General features: G+C 38.1%; 2 protein-coding genes across 6 annotated transcripts in view; one reads left to right on the top strand and one right to left on the bottom strand.

The window, feature by feature from the left end:
• The window catches only part of KAT2B (lysine acetyltransferase 2B), a 45,597-nt gene extending 34,196 nt beyond the window's left edge, over positions 1-11,401 (top strand). The window contains exons 12-18 of one of the 5 annotated variants that reach the window (XM_087771658.1): positions 1,368-1,478; positions 1,728-1,871; positions 4,789-4,903; positions 5,662-5,698; positions 6,015-6,078; positions 6,176-6,260; positions 10,817-11,401. In XM_087771658.1, coding sequence (XP_087627784.1) covers positions 1,368-1,478; positions 1,728-1,871; positions 4,789-4,903; positions 5,662-5,698; positions 6,015-6,078; positions 6,176-6,260; positions 10,817-11,037 — 777 coding nt within the window. In that variant the 3' untranslated portion in view covers positions 11,038-11,401. Of the gene's footprint in view, positions 1-1,367; positions 1,479-1,727; positions 1,872-4,788; positions 4,904-5,627; positions 5,699-6,014; positions 6,079-6,175; positions 6,261-9,392; positions 9,782-10,816 lie in introns of those variants that run through there. The other 4 variants (XM_087771631.1, XM_087771636.1, XM_087771643.1 and 1 more) reach the window with 4 other exon arrangements.
• A 1,218-nt stretch (positions 11,402-12,619) lies between these two features.
• On the bottom strand, positions 12,620-18,002 carry SGO1 (shugoshin 1). The gene is made up of 9 exons (XM_087746548.1): positions 17,888-18,002; positions 17,157-17,299; positions 16,882-17,078; positions 16,410-16,514; positions 15,868-15,932; positions 15,556-15,707; positions 14,121-14,969; positions 13,442-13,613; positions 12,620-13,199 (listed from the first exon to the last, which is right to left on the bottom strand). The coding sequence occupies exons 2-9, from the start codon at positions 17,290-17,292 to the stop codon at positions 13,058-13,060; spliced, it is 1,818 nt and encodes a 605-aa protein (XP_087602674.1). The 5' UTR covers positions 17,293-17,299; positions 17,888-18,002; the 3' UTR covers positions 12,620-13,057.
• Positions 18,003-18,915: the final 913 nt, after the last annotated feature.

Here is an 18,915-nt window from a genome sequence, read left to right as displayed (position 1 = left end):
AATGCTAAGAAATGCTGTATCACTTAACATGTCGTCAGTTGTCAAACCACTTCTTCGTATTTAATGTCATGCATGATGTGTGCCACTTTAACAAGTGAACATACGGCTTTAAGAGCTTCCTCAAATTCAGAAGTACTTGTTTTTGCACATATGAGGTCTTAATTTTGAATATGAGGTCTGAATACCAGATGCTCCAAACACTAGCTGAAAAGGAAGGACTAATGCACAAATTTTGTACCTAGATTAGCAGGATTTTAAAGAAAATGTCTTACTACTAAATTTTTTGTATTGAGTTTCAGCAGTTACCTAACTTGCTTTTATCTGGCTGTTTCCATGTTTGGGACTATTAAATCGTGAATTAAATCAGAAGTATGTATTTTCTAATTTATTTTTCTGGCCTATGTACATAAATAAAAACTTCCCCAGTTTTCAAGAACGGAGTAGCCCAAACGATTCCATGTATATATCTCTAAGTGTCTAGTTAGTCTCCATGATGTTAAAATTGGAACATATGCAGGAACAACAGGTTATTATGGGCTTTCCTGTCTATTTTACATTTCTTCCTCTCACAGCAGAAGGGGAAGACTATAGCTTACTTGGAAATGTGAATAAATGGAACCTTTTGTTTATTTTGGCGTTGAATGAAAATGGAAATTATTCCTGTGTGCAGTCAGAAGGCATAGCTATTTATATGATTGTGGACTCAATAGTTTTCTGCTGCTTATTATGGTAATAACTGTTTCACTATTCCCTTTTATGCCCTATGATAAGTTCAGATTATAAATCCTTTGAGGCAGAGGCTGTTTCTGCTACAGGTGCACAGAACACAGTGAAACAAAGATTTATCTTAGAACGGGTTTCTCTAGAAGGAGTCATTTTGGTATTCCTACTGCTTTGCAGTTTTGAAGTGATATGGCTAAAGAAAGGATGCCCTATTATTAAAATATATGTAGTTTTGTTATTGGTGAAATGTGTGACTGTTAATAGTTGATATCTAACTTAAAAGGAAAAAAATAATGTGTGCATCTTGAATTACAACTTCCAGGACGATGTACCTCTTTAGAGCTACACTTTACCCCTAGAGAGAGTCTAGGTTTCGGTCTCTTTTAGATTTAAAGTGAATCAGGCACTAGAAGCTGTGATATTTTGTGTTCCCTGTTGGATCACAAAGATACCCTTACAAGGCTGAAAACAGTTTGATCTTAAGTACGCCTCACCAAGTTAGTTATGAGAAAATCTTTAAAACAGGATCTAGAGGAAAGACTGCATCTTGAAAAACAGTCTCTAATAACCCTCGGTCCACAGTTTCTGATATGTGCAGTCCCCAAAGGCTTTGTAATGGCTTTTTCCTCATATGTTTTACACAGGGTTATGGGACTCACCTAATGAACCATCTGAAGGAGTACCACATCAAACACAACATTCTCAACTTTCTCACGTATGCAGATGAATATGCTATTGGCTACTTCAAAAAACAAGTAAGTCTTATATACATATACATATATACATATATACATATAAGCAATTAACTGTTCTTATATCAAGCAACTCCCATAAGAAGGTGTTTGCGACACTATGAACCATGGTCTGTAACTCTTTCCATTGTATTATTATTATTGTATTTTAGCATTATGATTAATTTGGTTCAAATCATCATAGCATTTCAGTTAAAACAAATGTAAAAGGAAAATGGCATCATAACAGCTTGAGGTTTTTTTCTTCTTCAGGGTTTCTCCAAAGATATTAAAGTACCAAAAGCAAAATATGTTGGCTACATCAAGGATTATGAGGGTGCCACATTAATGGGATGTGAATTAAATCCAAGGATCCCCTACACGGAATTTTCTGTAATCATTAAAAAGCAAAAAGAGGTAAAGGCTGAAATGAAACACTGAACATTATAATCTATTCAGATGTTTAGAAACAATTCAGTCAGTGCCAGGTTAGCTCTCTTTTTTGCTTTGGCGCTTAAAACATTGGAATGTATGCTTCTATTAGTTAGAATAATTCTTTTATTCGAGCCTCAGTGCCATAATTTTGCAGTTGAAGCATTAAGTGCTACCTTACTAACGTTACGATAACAGAAGTGTTGAAAAGTACTGATATTTTGAGGAGTATTTCATAGCTAAATTTTTTGTCATAATGATAACTAAGCAAAATCTTGTGAGATTGATTTTTTCTGCAGCATTGTCAATTTTTTTCTCCCCCCCCCCCCCCCCCAATGACAGTAGTGTTCATTAGAGTGACTTTTGAATGGAGTGTTTGTACTGCATGTCCTGTATTTTACTTGAAAGAAAGAGGATTATTTTTTCTGCCACTGTTGTAATATACAAATCAAGGGTGGGCCATCTTAAATTCCAGGCTGTTCCTCTTTGGAGTTTATGTGGGATGTTCTTTATTTAGTCCATAATAATATTCCATATAATAAGGCAGTTTATTAGCAAAATAATTAAGGTGTTTCCAGTTGTGTTTAAATACCTTCCTGGGTTTTTAAAGAAATACAAATTACAAGGATAATTTGTTCTTTCAAGGTTGGTCAAATCTCATGACTTTTTATTTTGTTAAAATGCTTCTCTATGGAATGATCATTTTCCTTCCAATAGAACTATTTGGCCCATGCTTGCAGAAAGACAGACAATACCTGAGTGCTATACATAGTAGTTTACAAGGTTTCTTAACTTCACTCATTGGGAAAATTTTCATATGTCCATACAACATAGATCATAATTTTTTCCCTTTCATTTCTGCTTGGTTGGGTTACTCTTCAGGTCCCAGTCTACTGCTGGACATATCACTTTCCCCTCAGGGATGGGATGTTGTCAGCGTGGGCAGATAGTGGATGTGTCTCCTGTAGCCTGTTACATCTCAGGCATGCTTAACTGCAGTAATACAGTTCTGGGCCCAAATCATCAACATGTCACTTCCAAAAACTTAAATTATTTTTTAAGATTTTGGCTCTGTAACTGCTTTATTAGTGTATGTTATTTTGCATTCTTTGCTCTCTCATTTAGTGGGATGTCCATATTGTTCCAAAGCACTTGGAGACACTCCACTTGGAGATAAAGTGCCTTGGTCCTCCAGACATCTCATGTCTACCATTATTAGAAAGAAAGCTGTTATTATACACTGATCTATGCTGTTGTATCTTCTCTGAGGGTAAATATATACACCTTTGAAAGTGCATCTTAGGCTTGCTTGCCTGTTTGACACTCAAAACACAGATCTGGCTTTTTATTCTCCCTGTTCCAAGGAAATTTAGAAATAGCCCTCACAGTCCGCAGCTTTATGAAGAACGTTCGCTTGTCTGCTCAAATCAAAAGCAGTGAAGATTATACCTGGACATAAGTAGAATTTTGAATGTTGACAGCATGGATTATGTACTGATTTGTTTTGCTGCATGTATTGGCCAGTACTGGACATCAGACTTTTCTAGTCCTGTCCTTTTAGAAGTGAAGGTTTTCACAAGATCTAAGCTTTTATTTAAAGAATTAGAGTATGTGCCTGTGGCTGCTAAGACCATGTCACCCACACTGGGTACCGGGCGCAGACCACCATTTGTGAGTTTGCACTGCCTGATTTGTAGCTCATTTACAGTCATTCTGAAAAACATGAAAAATCCCTTTATGCAAAGCTTTGTGACCTGCTGACTTGTGAGTAATCAGTGTTCATGATTGAACAGCTTGTTTTAATCAGGAAGAGCCACTAGTTCCTAAATTATAAGAAGGGTTTAAGGTGGATTTAACAATTAGTTTGAAAGTATTTTGATGTTACGCTGGAATCTGGCCATGGTGCTGTTGTATACTGTATCTCTCTTAACATTTGTAACCTCTATTGAAAGTCTGATTTCTTTCTTTTCCTCTTCTTTGAGAGAAAATACCATATACAGGGGAGTAAAGATCCTTCAAAATGAAAATATGTCCATCTTTATTATTTCCAAAGGAAATAGTCTCTCAAACTGTGGTGGTCTGAATGGCTGTGCATTTGTTTACTCCCAGTTATGGAGTAAGCCATTTTGAAAGTGACATATTCAGGACACACAAAGCTTAGGTAAGCGTCTAAGTGTTTATCAAGAGCACCAAAGCAAATTACTTGGAATGGAGGTAATGAGATTGCAAAGCAGAACAGAGTGTACCCCAGAATTGGGAAAGCCTGTTTACATTTACATTTACATTTACATTTACATTTACATTTACAAGCCATTTACACAGCAGAGTGGAATATCGGTTCCAAAGAGTGGCATCATTCTGACTTCCTCGAGAGAAAATCTTCAGTAAGAGTATCTCTGACTGATATCTAAGCAACTCCTACAGTTACATGGAGATTTCAAAGTGAACAGGCATTTCTAAAATTTTGGAATGTGAACATATATGTGCATTGAAATATGTGCATTCAATATGTGCCTTGAAATTTCTGACCAGGCTGTGCCAAAACAGTTCAGAAGCACCAGCTGTTAGAATTAGAGCCAGTTTCCAAACCTGCTTCCAGGAAATTTCCTTCCTTACGTCTGCTGCCGCCTTCCCAGGAGCTGTGCAGCTTGTGATAAATACAGCAAGCCCCCTTTTCTTCCAGATTTGCACCTAAACAGGCAGCTGAGAGACCTGGTAGCCTCACCTGCAGAATCAGTGTTCAGCCAGGTAGCTCACCCCTGTGTACCAGCTTCAGGGGATCTATAGGGACCATAAGATTAGGAAGCAAGAGTGTTTCTGTTCATCGCAGTTTTGCATTAATCCTCTGGGTTACTTTTGAGCAAATGAATTATTTTTTGTTTTCTCTGCTGCTTTATTACAGATCATTAAAAAGCTCATAGAAAGGAAACAAGCTCAGATACGAAAAGTTTATCCTGGTCTTTCTTGCTTCAAAGATGGAGTACGGCAGATTCCTATAGAAAGCATTCCTGGAATTAGTATGTATCAACCTCTTTTAATGTAGAACAGAAGCTGAACAGCCCAAGAAAGGTCCAAGACTAGAAATACTAATGTAGTCACGTATTTCTTTTTTATTAAAGTGTAATTGTTTTGGTCTGTTGATTTGATTTCTATGAAGATTGTTGTGTTTCCAGTACAAGTGTTGTCTTCGAGACTTCCCCAAGGCATCCCAGGCTGATGCTCTTTTATGTACTTGTGTGTAATTTTATTTATATATGATCCATCTTTGATTTGTATCGCAGTGTAGTCAGCAATTTCCCTTTGGCACTGCTGTTACGCACTTCATTCCTGTACAAGGATGTGTTCTGTGCTAAGCATGGACTTACAGGACAAAACAGAATTAGAACATCTATGTATCATCTTTTGGGGGATTTTTTTCAATTGTGCTTTTCTGCAATTTCTTCTCTGTCCCTAGGGAATCAAATTGGATAAATTTGACATCATTATTCTTTACAGAGGTTGTGGTAAAATATGTATTGAATTATTGAGAAAATGTGTATTTCATGTAGGAATATTTTATAATCTTTTCAGCAGTCTGGAGGAAGAGGCATGTAGGAAATTGAATGGGGCTGTAGGCTAGATGGTTGTGTTATTTATTAGGAGTAGCTTTTAGTCAAACAAATGCATTTTACTGCAGCAGTGCTGAAATGGCTCGTCTTTTTAGAGTTGCAATAACTCAGTTAATGTTTTGACCTACTGTAGTTCCCATGTAATCTCTCATGTTGTTGGTGTACAGGAGAGACTGGCTGGAAACCAAGCGGAAAAGAAAGAGGGTAAGTGCTGCACAAAGTAAAATGATGAAGCAGTTTGGAGATTCCTTTGAGAAAAGTCTTTAAACAATGTCCTTTGATATTTCCTTCCATCCATTGGAAAACAGATAAATAATCTGCAAGGGATGAGTTCTTAAGTGGGTTTGTTTTTTTTTCGGGGGGCGGGGTGGGTTTTTTGTTTGTTTTGTGCGTTGTTTTTACTTTTATTTTTTCCATAAAATGCTTGAAACTTTGGAGTTGCTTTTAGGTAAGATGCATGTCGTAGGAATGAAGATAAGGGATTCAAGCCAATCTTTTTGTATTCATATTTTGTTTCAAGTAAAGAGCCCAAGGATCCAGATCAGCTTTACAGCACACTAAAAACCATCCTGCAGCAGGTGAAGGTGAGTGCTAGTTCTAGTTTACCTTCTGTAAAGATTTTTAAATTATTTCCAATATAGAGTTTCCATATTAGATACCTTACTTTTTTCTTTACCAAAGAGCCATCAAAGCGCTTGGCCCTTCATGGAACCTGTGAAGAGAACAGAAGCTCCTGGATATTATGAAGTTATAAGGTTTCCCATGGGTAATGCCATTAACATTTTTTAAGTATAGAGTTTAAAAATCTTTATAGCTGGAGACATAGCAGATAAATTGTAATCTGATTGTTTTATGTTAAAAGATATATATTACTTGCAGCTGAATAGCTTGCAGTTCTGAAGTGACAAGAGTATGATGCTGTCATTTGAAATTTATGACTGCTTTGTGACCTTTGTGAAGCATCTATAGTGTATACATGTGAAATCTTAGTATGCCCTAGAGAGCCCTAGCAAGCTTTTAAATGGTGCAGTCGGCTAGAAACTTTTGGGACGGAGCTGGTTTATGGGAGTTGTACGAATATGTTTTTGTGTGTGGTAACTGGTCATTGCAGATCCTACTGGTATGTTAAAAAATCTCAAGGCAAACTTTCAGGAACACCTAAGCATTTGAATTGCTTTGAAAAACAGATTTAAGCTTTCTAAATCACATAGAGAAAACCTTTTCAAAACTACCAGGGTTTTCTAATTAAGTCTTGACAGTTTGCTCCAATTTAAGTTTAGGAAAATGCTTCATGCAACTGATTGTTAGATAACTTTTATCTTTGTATTTTAGATCTGCCAAAGTTGTCCGAGGTGTTTATTTATTTATTTATTTTACTTTTAAATCATGCAGCTATTGTTTATGCAGGATTACTTGCAAAGGGAAGTACACAGCTGCTAATAACGTTTTTCTTTGCTTTTGACTGCTGGGTCATATAATTTCAATGATGATTTAGTGCTGTTCTAAACAGATGCTTGTTTTGATTTGCATTGCAGCAGATTTAAAACTGAATCCTGCTCTTCCTTCATTGTTTATGCAATACTCACTTCCATCTTTCTGATTACGCTTTCTGTATCTTTTAATGTTATTAGAGAATGAAATACAAGTTCATTGCAGGCTACTATCAATCAGTTTCTCAGAGAGTGGAAGTGTTTGTTCCTGTTGCTTTGCATAGGCTCCTCGCCTGTGCATACCAATTTGGCTTAATGATTTTTTATATTCAACTTCTCATCTCCAAATAGCAAATATATATGTACTTTATAAAACAGCAGCCGGCTTCCTGTATCCCTGGCACAGATGTATTTTCTAGCAATGAAGAAAAAGAATGTTGACACCCTCCCGTGGCAGAGTTTTCTCCATCTGCTTTTCTGAGTAGAGGCGAGATCTAGAAGGCTGTTTAATCTGAACAGTGGTTACAAAGAACTTACTGCCTGGGTTGGCAAACCCAAAGTAGGAATGTTGTCTGTCCTTTCCGTGTTCAGATGTATTACATTGGAGGTGGGGGCAGCAGCTCTCGTTTTAGGATTAAGCTGAGGTCTTCGGTTTAGTTTTGCTTTGTTTTTTCAGCTAAGGAAACAGCACAACTAAACCATGTTTTGATTCATGATCAACTTCTGCTTGCTTTCTGCTCCTGCTGCCAGCATGCTGATACTATACAAAAATCGCTCAGACATAATTTCAATTAAAAAGAAACATCATTGCCTTTCCTTCTGCTATCACATACAAGGTATAACATTTGTCCTTACTTTTGCACACAGAATAAATTGTACACTGTTTGAGAGGTATGGCTGTAGGTTTTTTTTACTACCTCCTAAGGTCAGTTCTCATGTAGAAACACTTTTCCCCCCTGTTTTAAGTGCTCTTTCAGCTGCTTATTTTCAAGAAATACTGGTTGTTTGTTTTTTTTTTTTTTCTTTTCATCTGTAATACAAAAGCTGTATGGCTGAGTGGCAGATGGAGCCAAACTTTCACTGTAGTTAGAGGAGAACAGTTAAACTGACCAGCCAGGCAATGTTTGCTTTAGGGTGAGCTGAACAGCCTTCTCAGTCGGGTACTATAATTAGACTATGGATATCTAGTTTAGATGTAGGCACCTAAATTTCAGACGTAATGGGAGCTGAATGAGCCTTTGCTTTTGCAAAATATTGCGCAACACTAGTGAATGGCAAGTTGTATATCATTGGAAGAAGTATTTGAGAGCATCCGTCAAGCTTTTCTTAAATAATCCCCTCTTGTCAATTTGACATAGTTTTTCTCTATTTTACCAAAGTAAAATCTCCCTTAAAGAAACAAAAAAAAAACCCAAACCAAACAAAACCAAAAATACCCACAACCGTATTTTTAAATCTTAAGTTTCAAGGTTTAATTCCTTTGCATTGGAGGTCTTTGGTTTCTTCTTTCCTTGCAATACTTGTTTGGCAGTCAGTCTTCTCAGTTTCAGCTGTTTCTATTATGGTTTCACAAAGATGCTGCTGAAGCCTGGCTCAAGCATTGCTAAAAAAACGGTTGTTAGAGCATCTGAGGTGAGAGAAGCCAAGGCATCCAGCACACCTCCCACTACTTCTGTTCCAGTACTCACTCCTAGAACACTTGTAATGTAGACAAAATTTTTAAATGCCTGATAAGAATTTCTGGGAAAGCAACTGTGTGGGGTGACACTGAGATGATTTACGTATTTTATGGATGACTGATTTTAGTATAAAGGACGACATTTCTTAAAGAATGTTCTGTAAGTAAAGGTTTCGTATGATGTGTTGAAAGCAGGAGAGATCTATTCTCACGTGACTCTTAAAAAGGGATATGAAACTATAAATTTTGAAGATGGAATTAAAATATACGTAGAGTGTGGAACATTTAATCTTTTTTCAAAGCTGCAAGTACTGCTTGTAGTATAGACAGATGTCTCTTCTCTGCTGTGTTCGCACAGAAGTGAGGATTTTAGGTTAACATACATGTTTTGTGATGTTTGAATTCTTTCTTTGCTTGTACACTCCTAAGGCCTCCTCCAGCAGAGCTGACAACAGCTTTGCCTGACAGAACAGTTAGAGGAGAGTTAGAGACACCTAATACTCACTGAAATCTCAGAGAAGTATGAGAACACAAAAGAATGATGCTTTAATCTTTTAAAGAAGAAAAAATAAACTCTACACAAAATCATTCTTACAGTGAAATATTTCTTAGTTCCAGGGGCTCAATTGCTGTTGAAGCTAAAAAAGGGACCACGCCTTAGATGAAGGCAATTAGGAATGCCAAATCCTAGCTTTGCCAGTTCCTGGTAATTGGCATATCAATCTAAAGGGATATTGCATACAAAAAGTATTTGAATCAAACGCTGTTAATCTATTTTTCTCCTGTACAGATCTCAAAACAATGAGTGAGCGACTCAAGAATAGGTACTACGTGTCTAAGAAATTATTCATGGCAGACTTGCAGCGAGTCTTTACAAATTGCAGAGAGTACAACCCCCCCGAGAGTGAATACTACAAATGTGCCAATATACTGGAGAAATTCTTCTACACAAAAATTAAAGAAGCTGGATTAATTGACAAGTGACACTGTCTTTTTTACAACCAATCAGCGTGCCTGCTTTATGGGCAGGGGAAGCCGTTATATATCTGAGTTGTGGGACTTTAAGGTTTCAAGAAACTTCTGTTTAATACTTAGCACTTTTAAAAACCCTTTTAGTTTTGCAAACATGTATTATACTGAAGTTACAAAAATTATTTTATTAAAATGCTTTATAACGTATTTAATTACGGAAAATTTCTTTTGTGTGCCCATTACCATATGTTCATAGTAAGTTTATCAGCTACAGCCTCAGAAACCCCACGAAACATGTGGGAAATTGCACATGTTTGGGAATATGAAGAAAATTCCCAGACAACAAATGTTATAGCTTACCTAATGCAGTACCTATTTGATAGTTTTATTATTTTTTTCCAGTAAAAAAGAAAACAGTAAGGGATAACAACAGTTGGGGGGGGTTCTGAAACACTGTTTCTTTGTAGAATCTTTTTATAAGATATTATTTTTTAAAAGAAACACTCAGCTGGTTGAGAAGCTGTGAGAAAAGAGCAGCCAGTTCTGAAAAAGGACTGCCTGTAATCTTTGATAGATGCAAGTTTTTCTATTCATTTTGGGTTTTGATAAATATTTTACCTGCAGATTGTAATCTCATAACCACTATTTAAAAAAAAAAAAAAAAAATCTGGCTAGATGTGTAATGTCATAGTGACTTGGCTTATGCAGGACATAAGTACCCAAAATAACTTCAGAGAATTCAATTTGCGCATACTAGACAAGTTCAATTGGCTTAGTAGAGTTAAGGTTTTGATGCACTTCATGATCCACCCTATTTACTGCTCTTCACTGATAAATTCTTTAGATTATTCAGCAGAGATAAGACTATTGTACACAAAAGACGTCAACATATGACAGCTGCTTAGCTTATATACTTGGCTCTGTGGTAAACTGGATTTTCTACCAAGCTTTATTGTAAATGCTTATTAACTGTGATTATTTAGACCCAGGAACATATTAACATTTTACAACTCATGTTAGTATATCTTCAAATTGAGCACTTATATATATATATATACAAAATATATATATATTTTGCTGCTTACACTACATTTAAGAGGTACACCTAACTTCCTAATGGAGATCAGTACAGGCCAAAAAGTTGTCACTTGACATTTTCTAATTAGAGTTTGTAACTGTAAATTAGAATTGCTTTTGTGAAAAACAGATTTAACTTTAATTCTTGGTGTTTTATATTTACAGATGTTACACTGGTAAAATTCAGTAGTTATAAGACTGAAAAAACCCCAATCCTGTGCTGTGTCAAGGAATATATTCCTGCAAAATGCCTGTGCAATGTTAAATCACAAGTCGATTCAGCAAGTAGATGTCAGGAACTACCTGGAAGTAGTAAATGTGGTACACAAGGTATTCAAAATGTTAACACTAGACTTGCCATAGTGTTTTGTATGAGATTAGTCTGACCTACATTTGGATCTATAACAAAGGTACAGTGAGTATTTTTTTTTTTAATAGCCAGTACTGGATGCTATAATCCTGTTTTGTAGATTGGGCCTACAGATGCACCTGTTAAGCTTGGTATCCTGTGAAATTTTGTTATTTTCAGAGTAGATTTTCTTATCGTCTTTCAATCAGATTTGTCTCTTCTATATTGAAACATTTGTTTTCTAATTTAAGAATTAATATTTTCATAGATACTGTGCAATAAAGTTACGGTAGGATATGTGGTTTTGCAAATGCTTTAACAGCTGATGAATTTTACATTTGTAAAATTAATATATTGTACTGGTACAGAATAGTTTTAAATTATATATGTACAAAACCCTACTTATTTTGGTCTCTTTTTTTCATTAATTAGTTCTTGCACTACAGATATACACACTAAAGCAATTTCTCAACTGAGCAAGTGGCTCTACAAGAACGCAGTCCGTGCCTCTTCCAGGTACACTGGAAAATATGCAAAAAAGCCTCCGAGTTCCCTGGGAGCTGAGAATTCAGTACGGAAAGCTATGACCATGCTAATACCTCACAGACAATTAGAGAGTATGAAGAGATTTATTTTTTTAATTCCCCATCCCCTAAGATTTAGTCCTGTGCCACATCACATAAAAGCATGCTGTTCAGAGGGTAGCAAGGAGTGGTAAAGAGGCTTAGCTGTTTTCCTGGATGCTTCTAGGAACATCAGTTGATGTCAGGTGAGCTAGACTCAGACTCCTTCTTGCAGTTGTGATGGAACTGCAGCAATTCTTCAAGCTTACTCAATCCAAAAAAGCCCCAGGCCCACCACACTTGCCTTGGGCTACTTGGCTATCACATTGTTCTTTTTCTGTCCCTCATAAACAGCTGTTACAGAAAGGGAAAGATCTTACACCTATTGAAGTGGGACGGGCAAGACAGGCAATCTTGCAAGGCAAGTGAAGAACCTGTATTTTTGTACTTTCCCATTATTTATTTTGAATGTAGCTTTCCTCTTTGTATTCGTGTATCCATTAATACTTTTAAATGTTTCTAAGCAAAAAAAAGCTAGCTTGAGGGCTCTGCAACCTTGAAATCTCGCTGTAGAGTTTATAACAGTGTTGTTCTAGCATATTGCCTGTTGTAGTACCAAATGGTACCAGTTCAGATGTGGCAGATCTTCCCCTAGTAAAGGCACTTGGCAAAGCAGGGCCAAAATTATTACAAAGTCCCATAATAGCAGTTTAGTTTACGCTCTGCCAAAGCAGAGCACTCTTCACCAACTTTCACAGATAAATTTGCTTTGTTCCTATTATCCGCTTAAGTTGATTATGACTTGCATTTGTAGCAGTACCAACCAACTCTAAATTCCTACTTTTGAGAGCTGCAGCTTCATAATCAAATTACACCTGGCACTCTTGCTTCTAAACAATGCTTATGCCCCATAAGATAGGAAAGGAGTACACTAGGTTGCAGTATGCCTACTACTGACATTGCTACCCTTGAAGCCAATATAGAAACTGTGCAAAAAGAACACCAACCTACTCCAAGCTGTTTCCAAACACTAAGATGTTTATTACGAGCTTCAATGTGAAACTACAACCGTTACATAAACAAGATCTGTACAAACATTGTTATAAAAAAAAAAACAAAACCACAAAAACATTTGATCTTAAGTGCCTGAAGTTCACCTTTGCAACCATTGTAAGATCAAGAAGGGTATAAGTCATAAAATTACATTCACCATCTTTTCCATCAGATATTCCTGATACACTCACAGATCCATGATGTAGGGATGCCTTCTCTCAAAAGGGTTTGAATGGAATCACCTTAAGTTATAAAAATTGTCTATATCATTAAAAACGAGCCACTGGATTAAAAACAAAACCCTTTAATTTTATATCCTTGTTATTAGACACATAGAAATAATTGCTTATTTGCGTAAGATACTGCACAACAATAATTGCTGGATGAAAGATTGCCTTTCTTCATGGAGCAAGCGTGGTTTTGCTATCATGACTGCAAATCTCAACGACAACCAACAAATTTCTCATTGTATTTTGACAGAGATTCTTTCTTAAGAGAATGGCACTTAGCATCTTTTTTCTCCTTGAAAATTGGAGAATGCAGAAAATGTGTATCTGTAAATGGATCTCCTCTCCTCAGTTTCCTGTTAAAAAAAAACAGAAAAAAACAAAACCCGAGCAAAATTGAGTTTTGTTCCCCACATCACTTAAAACATTAACTTTCAGCTAGTAAGTTCAATTTCACATGAACTATTTCATATTACTAACATCAGACCTCTCAATGTTTTGTTAAGAACTTATTTCCAATATTTAAATAATCCCCTCAAATCCTCCATTTGATGGAATATCATGAACTTTATATCAAACTGGAAAGTAAGACACCTACCCTGCAATACTTGGTTCTTTATAGTTCACAGTAAGAGTACAGCTTCGCTTGCGTTTTGGAGATCGTAGTCCTTCACCTTCTGGGACAATAGTTGCATTCCCCATTCTGGGAAGCAATGAAGCGGTATTGGTAACATCACAAAGATGACCACGAGATGGCTCAGAAGGCTGCCCTAGGAAGAAATTAGGGACACTTAAGACAATTCAGGCAAGCTAGCTTAAAAGAGAATGTCAATGAGCATAGTAGATGTGAAGTAACTCTCAGCTACAACTATTATCTTCATCTTTCCACTTAAGAACACAGAAGAGGATCAACAAATATTCAGGATTTTAATTTGGAAAAATAAATTAACACTAAGCAGTGCCAGGCAAAGTGTGATTTGTTATTCCACTTCTCTCTCAATTATACTTATTTCTCTTTTTCCTCAGCTTTAATACATCATTAGACATATCTAAAATATAGTATTAATTCACTGTTGACCAATTTCTTAAACAAAACATATCTTTAATTTCAATTTCTGCTGAGAAAAAAAAATAAGACAGAAGAATTAATCTAATAATTTTTTATAACATTATTCTGCTTGTATTTATTAAAAAAACCTAAAATAAAAAAAGCCTAAAATCCCTTAAACAATCTCTCAAGGAAACAAAACAAATTACAGAACACTTTCTATACTTACTAATAGACTTGTCACTTGATTTATTGCTTTCAGTCTCTTTTTCATTATGGAGTTTTTGCTCACGCTGTGCCAAACATCTTTTAGACCTTGGTCTTGCATGGACTGGTGATGTATCTTTCTTGTCCACTGAACTTCTCCTTTTTTTTGATTTATTCGTGTAAGGCTCATAGAGGCTATCATCTGAATCTTCAATATCACTTGACTCGACGGTATTTGTTTCAGATAAGTCTTTGTCATCCACACGAGTATCTGTGTCATTCACCTTATTTTGTCGAAAAGGTGTAACATGGACACTCTCCTCAAAATGAAAGTCATAAGCATCGCTGGAGCCGCCCAAGAAATCCAACTTTTCTTTGGAAGCCTCTTTACCCTGTTGTTTTTTCGGTCTTTGTCTGGAATTATTTTTAGGCCATTCCAGTTTTCCCTTCTGACGCTTATCTTTCCATACTTGAGAGTCTTTTCTGCTTTTACACTTGTGTTGTTTAAGATCAGAATTATTGTTTAAGTTATACTGTGCAGTTTCAGAATCTATCCGCCTCAACAGCAGCTCTGAACCTACCTTGTTTTCATTCAGCTGAGAAATATCTGAATTTATGTTTTCTATAGTACACCTCTCTAGACTTTCCTCAAGTCTAATTTCATCCTGTTTAGAAAGCTCTTTTGTTGAATCAGGTGCTTCTGAATGGTCCAAGACACCAGTGCAAAGTTCATTGTGATTTCTCATCTTTGAATAGCGACGCCTGGTGGACACACTTTTTGGTAACACATTACCAAATCCATCCTCTCCACTTGAAGAAACCTTTTCCAGCTCTGACCCTGTGTTGTCCAGATGAAAATCAGATGTTCGTCCTTGTAATTGAAGAGAAAAAGTCATATTAAAGCTAAATAGTAACAGCCTGTTAAGGTTTTGTGCAAATTCTGAACCTGTCAAAAATTAAGGCTATTCTTAGAATTTTCTCCACAGATCCGTATAAATCAGTATTTGGCAATCAAGTTAAGCTCTGTTTAATACAGCTTCCAGACAGAAAGCACTTAAGTATACTACATTAGAATTTTCCTTTAAAAACTGTTCTGTTTGGAAAGGTTATCTACAGGTCATTTATTTTTCTGAGTATTTAGCTTTGTCAACAATTGTTGATTTCATAAATGATAACAGATGATTAAAGATGAACTCTTGAACTCTGTTGAACTATTTGGTAGATAATGAAAATAGATTGCAGGTATATGGAAGACAAAGCATTTTCAAATTCCTCTCCCTTTTTGCCAGGCATCTTCATTCAGAAAGTTTACCGATTGCCAATGTAAATATCTAACCTTTATAAGAAGTGGAAAATTGCTTGACAGTTACTTCAAAAGCAGTAATTAAGTTTTAAACTTATACTCACACATTTTTTTCCTGATTCAGAATAGAGCAATGTCTGATACTTTGATTTACCTTTGTCTGGAACTATTTTGATTAAGGAAATAACATTGTCAGATTCCTCACAGATCTCTGACACAGAATGAGCCAGCTCATTTCTATCGCTATCAGCCTCCATCACACTTGGAAGTACTTGATCATCTCCATCAGCACACTGTAGATGTCCTCTAGAGAAAATACCAAAGGTAGTATTTACTCAATAGCAATATATTTTATGACAATGAACTACTTCATTACACTGGATTTCTTCCCTTCTTCCAGTCAGAAAATTAAGCTTACTGTAACAGAATTTTCAAACATAAATAGGTATTAATAAAAGATACTTACACTGAATGTATTTCTCCTACGACATCGGAATTATTTTCAAGAACTGAAGAAAGCACTCTCTGATTCTGTCAACAAAATAAATCTTACCGTGACTAAATAGCTGAAACAAGCTTGCACCATATACAAATTTTAGACAACAGCCAAGTTGCCCACAGAAAGGCCAAACAGGCCCTTGACTCTTTTTCTTTCTGGCTGGCTAATGCAAAATGCTGTGGGATTTCACATACTCAGCTGCTGCAAGTCAGCACATTCATCACCAGCCCAATCATACAGATAGTTCACAGGGGAAGGAACTGCGAAAGAACAAGACACAAAACCATAGAAAATCAGGGTGCCCCTAGCACCTCATAGCAGAGCCTCAGTCCCACTAACAACCTACTACACACCCTCACAGTCTGGGCCCCCTGTCATGCTGGGAACCGTGGGACTAGTCGTACCTCCAAACTAAGACTCAAATATCAAAAACTACATGCATCTATGCTGGAAGGAGTAAGGGGAAGAATTAACAGAAATCCTGCCCCTCAAGAAGAAAAGGTACTTACTATGCCTATGGAACACAAATTCTTTGCTGGGCTAAGGAGATCAATTGAGTCCCGTAAATTCTGAGAAACTTTTGAAATGATCTCATTCAAGGCTGACAGTTGATTCTAACGGACAAAAGGAGGAAAAGAACACTGTTATTGTCATACTCTAGTATCCACTGCCAATGTAATAACTTTTTATCGGTATTATGAGATGACTAAATCCTGAAGGTACCTGTGTCAGATACCTTCAACTGTGATAAAAAAAAAAATTCACAGAAGATAGATTTTAATTAAAGAGGAAAGAGTAGCCAGAAAAAAAACACCCAAACATTTAGTTAGTGACAAGATTAGATGAAAATATGAAAAAACTTGTTCTATATGTTTAGTTATTTTTTTATGAAACCTTTAAGATCATAAAGATATCAGTGGGTTGGTGCAGATTCTGATGTTCAGCTTCACTAAATCGTAACGTTATTATTATTATAAATACCTCAACAAGTCCTTGTGCTTGCTTGAACCCAAGATTTCTTTGCAAGTCAAACATGTGAACCTTCAGATCTTGATACTCTTTCCTTAAATGAAGGATGGTAGCCTCGGCATCCCTCAGTTTGAGCTTTTCTTCTTGCAAAGCCTGAGCTAGAGCTTTGTTGTTTGCTTGGATGCTCTTCATTTGCATGGAGCTGTTGGCTGCAACAGAACAGTGATTATTTCAACTTGGTTTAAAAAAAAAATTGTGAAAACTATTAAAATATATAAGCATCTTACTTGCTATTTTGCACTTTACAGTGGAGATCTGGCTGATTTTACCCAACCTCATCCATTTCTGATTTCTCTTCTCTTTCATTCGTTCTTTTATATCAGCCAGACTGTCTTTGAAGGGCTTTTTCAAGTATTCAGCCATCTTCTACCTTTAGAAATATAACAGGGGAAGAACTCATTAAGCTGGTGTTGCACAATTCTCCCCGACGCCAAAAGGAACGGAGAAACAAGAGCAAAGCTCACGGTGTGTTTAAGTTGCATATACACACACGTAGAATAGACCCACAAATATGAAAAGACACGCAGCTATAGCCGTTTTCAAAACAATTTTTGCAGCATGGCTACTGTTACCATTGCCGATTATCCGAACTGCAAACCGCACGGTGTCCGCGGTGAAGACCAGGCCGAGGCCTCTGAACACCCGCATCGGGGAGGTACGGGGGGAAGTGGCAGGGGGGTGGTGGCGGTATCCCCGAGGCGTCGGAAGCAGGCCCCCGGCTCCTCTAACACTGAAGGAAGACCCTCACGACACCCACCCACCCACCCACCGACCGACCGACCAGCCGTACCTCCTCAGAAAGGCGTATACACCGCCGGGCACCTCCCACGCACGGCCGCGGCTGCCCGCGCCCCTGGCGGAAGCGATACCGGCCCGGCCACCCCCAAGCCCCGGCGGCCGTTACCGCAGCAGCCGCTGCCGGCTCCCGCCCGACGGCCCCCGCAGAGCCCCGGCTTACCTGACAACGGCAGCAACCGCTGCCCGCGCGCTCGGCCTCGGGGGGCGGTAAGGCGTCCCCGCGCGCGCGACCGGACGGTTGGGCACTGCCCCCCGACGTTCAAAAACCACCGCCGCGCCCTCGGATTGGTGGGGGCGGCGCGTGGCGTCACTGCACGGCCGCCACGCTCATCCGGGCCTCGCGCCTGGCCCCGCCCCTCGAAGCGACACCGGAGGCTCGCCTGTGAGGCGGCCCCGTCCAGTGGAGCCGCTCTCAGGCCCTGCAGGCCGTTGCGGCCGTTAGCGGCCCCACAGGCCGCCCCGGGGCTGCCGTCCCCCGCACCGGGGTTCTGGCTGAAGTCGGCCTGAAGGCTGATGGGCCCCGCCGCAGCTCCCCCGGCCGGAGCTTCGCATCGGGTCCTGTGTTCACCTGCAGCACCTCAGCTGCTGTAGCGGAAAGCCATGGAAGCAGAACAACAGCTGTTTATTAAACAGCACAACTAGGAGATAAAAATCATTAGTCTTAGCTGTTTTATTTAGAGCAACTGCTTGTTGCAGCAGCAGCAAGATGAGCCTTTCCCACTCTTCCTGCGCCACGCTTCTTGTGGAGTTCTAACTCCTGCTGTTGCAGCTTGGAATGGAAATACTATAAAAGCTGCAGAGTTAAACCTAATTTCAAACACTTATTTTCTGAAAGAAATTGTTCCAAAATCCCCTCGAGAAGATGATGGCAACTGCCGCTCTGTGAGGTTTATGCATGGCGTAGCCGTGAAGCATAGGACAAGCACCGCTGAGGTCAGGCTGGCGGCCTGGCCGGGAGGGAAGCCTCCCCGGGGAGTGCCAGGCTTGAGGCCACTGTTCACCTCCCTGCCACCCCGTGGGCCTTTTCTTTGATTAAGGCATTTCTGTAACAACTGTAACTGATTAGTATATGCTAATATCTATGCATATTGAACATGGAGTGGTGAACTTTGATTAAACACTGCTCTATGATGGGAGAAGAAAAAAAATCAGCTAAGCAATATCATTAACAGTAGAATAAATGGTATT

This window comes from Nipponia nippon, unplaced genomic scaffold (genome assembly GCF_047370975.1).
Source record: "Nipponia nippon isolate SJK-2023a ecotype South Korea unplaced genomic scaffold, ASM4737097v1 scaffold_1, whole genome shotgun sequence".
NCBI classification, from domain to species: Eukaryota; Metazoa; Chordata; class Aves; order Pelecaniformes; family Threskiornithidae; genus Nipponia; species Nipponia nippon.
This window is presented reverse-complemented; position numbering and strand designations above follow the sequence as displayed.

Excerpts from the sequence above, each read along its gene's own strand:
- SGO1 (XM_087746548.1), bottom strand. The coding sequence starts at position 17,292 with ATGGCTGAATACTTGAAAAAGCCCTTCAAAGACAGTCTGGCTGATATA. Across the intron at positions 17,079-17,156 it reads TGTAAAGTGCAAAATAGCAA|CCAACAGCTCCATGCAAATG; the intron begins GTAAGATGCTTA and ends GTTCTGTTGCAG. Across the intron at positions 13,614-14,120 it reads ATCAAGTGACAAGTCTATTA|GGCAGCCTTCTGAGCCATCT; the intron begins GTAAGTATAGAA and ends ATTTCTTCCTAG.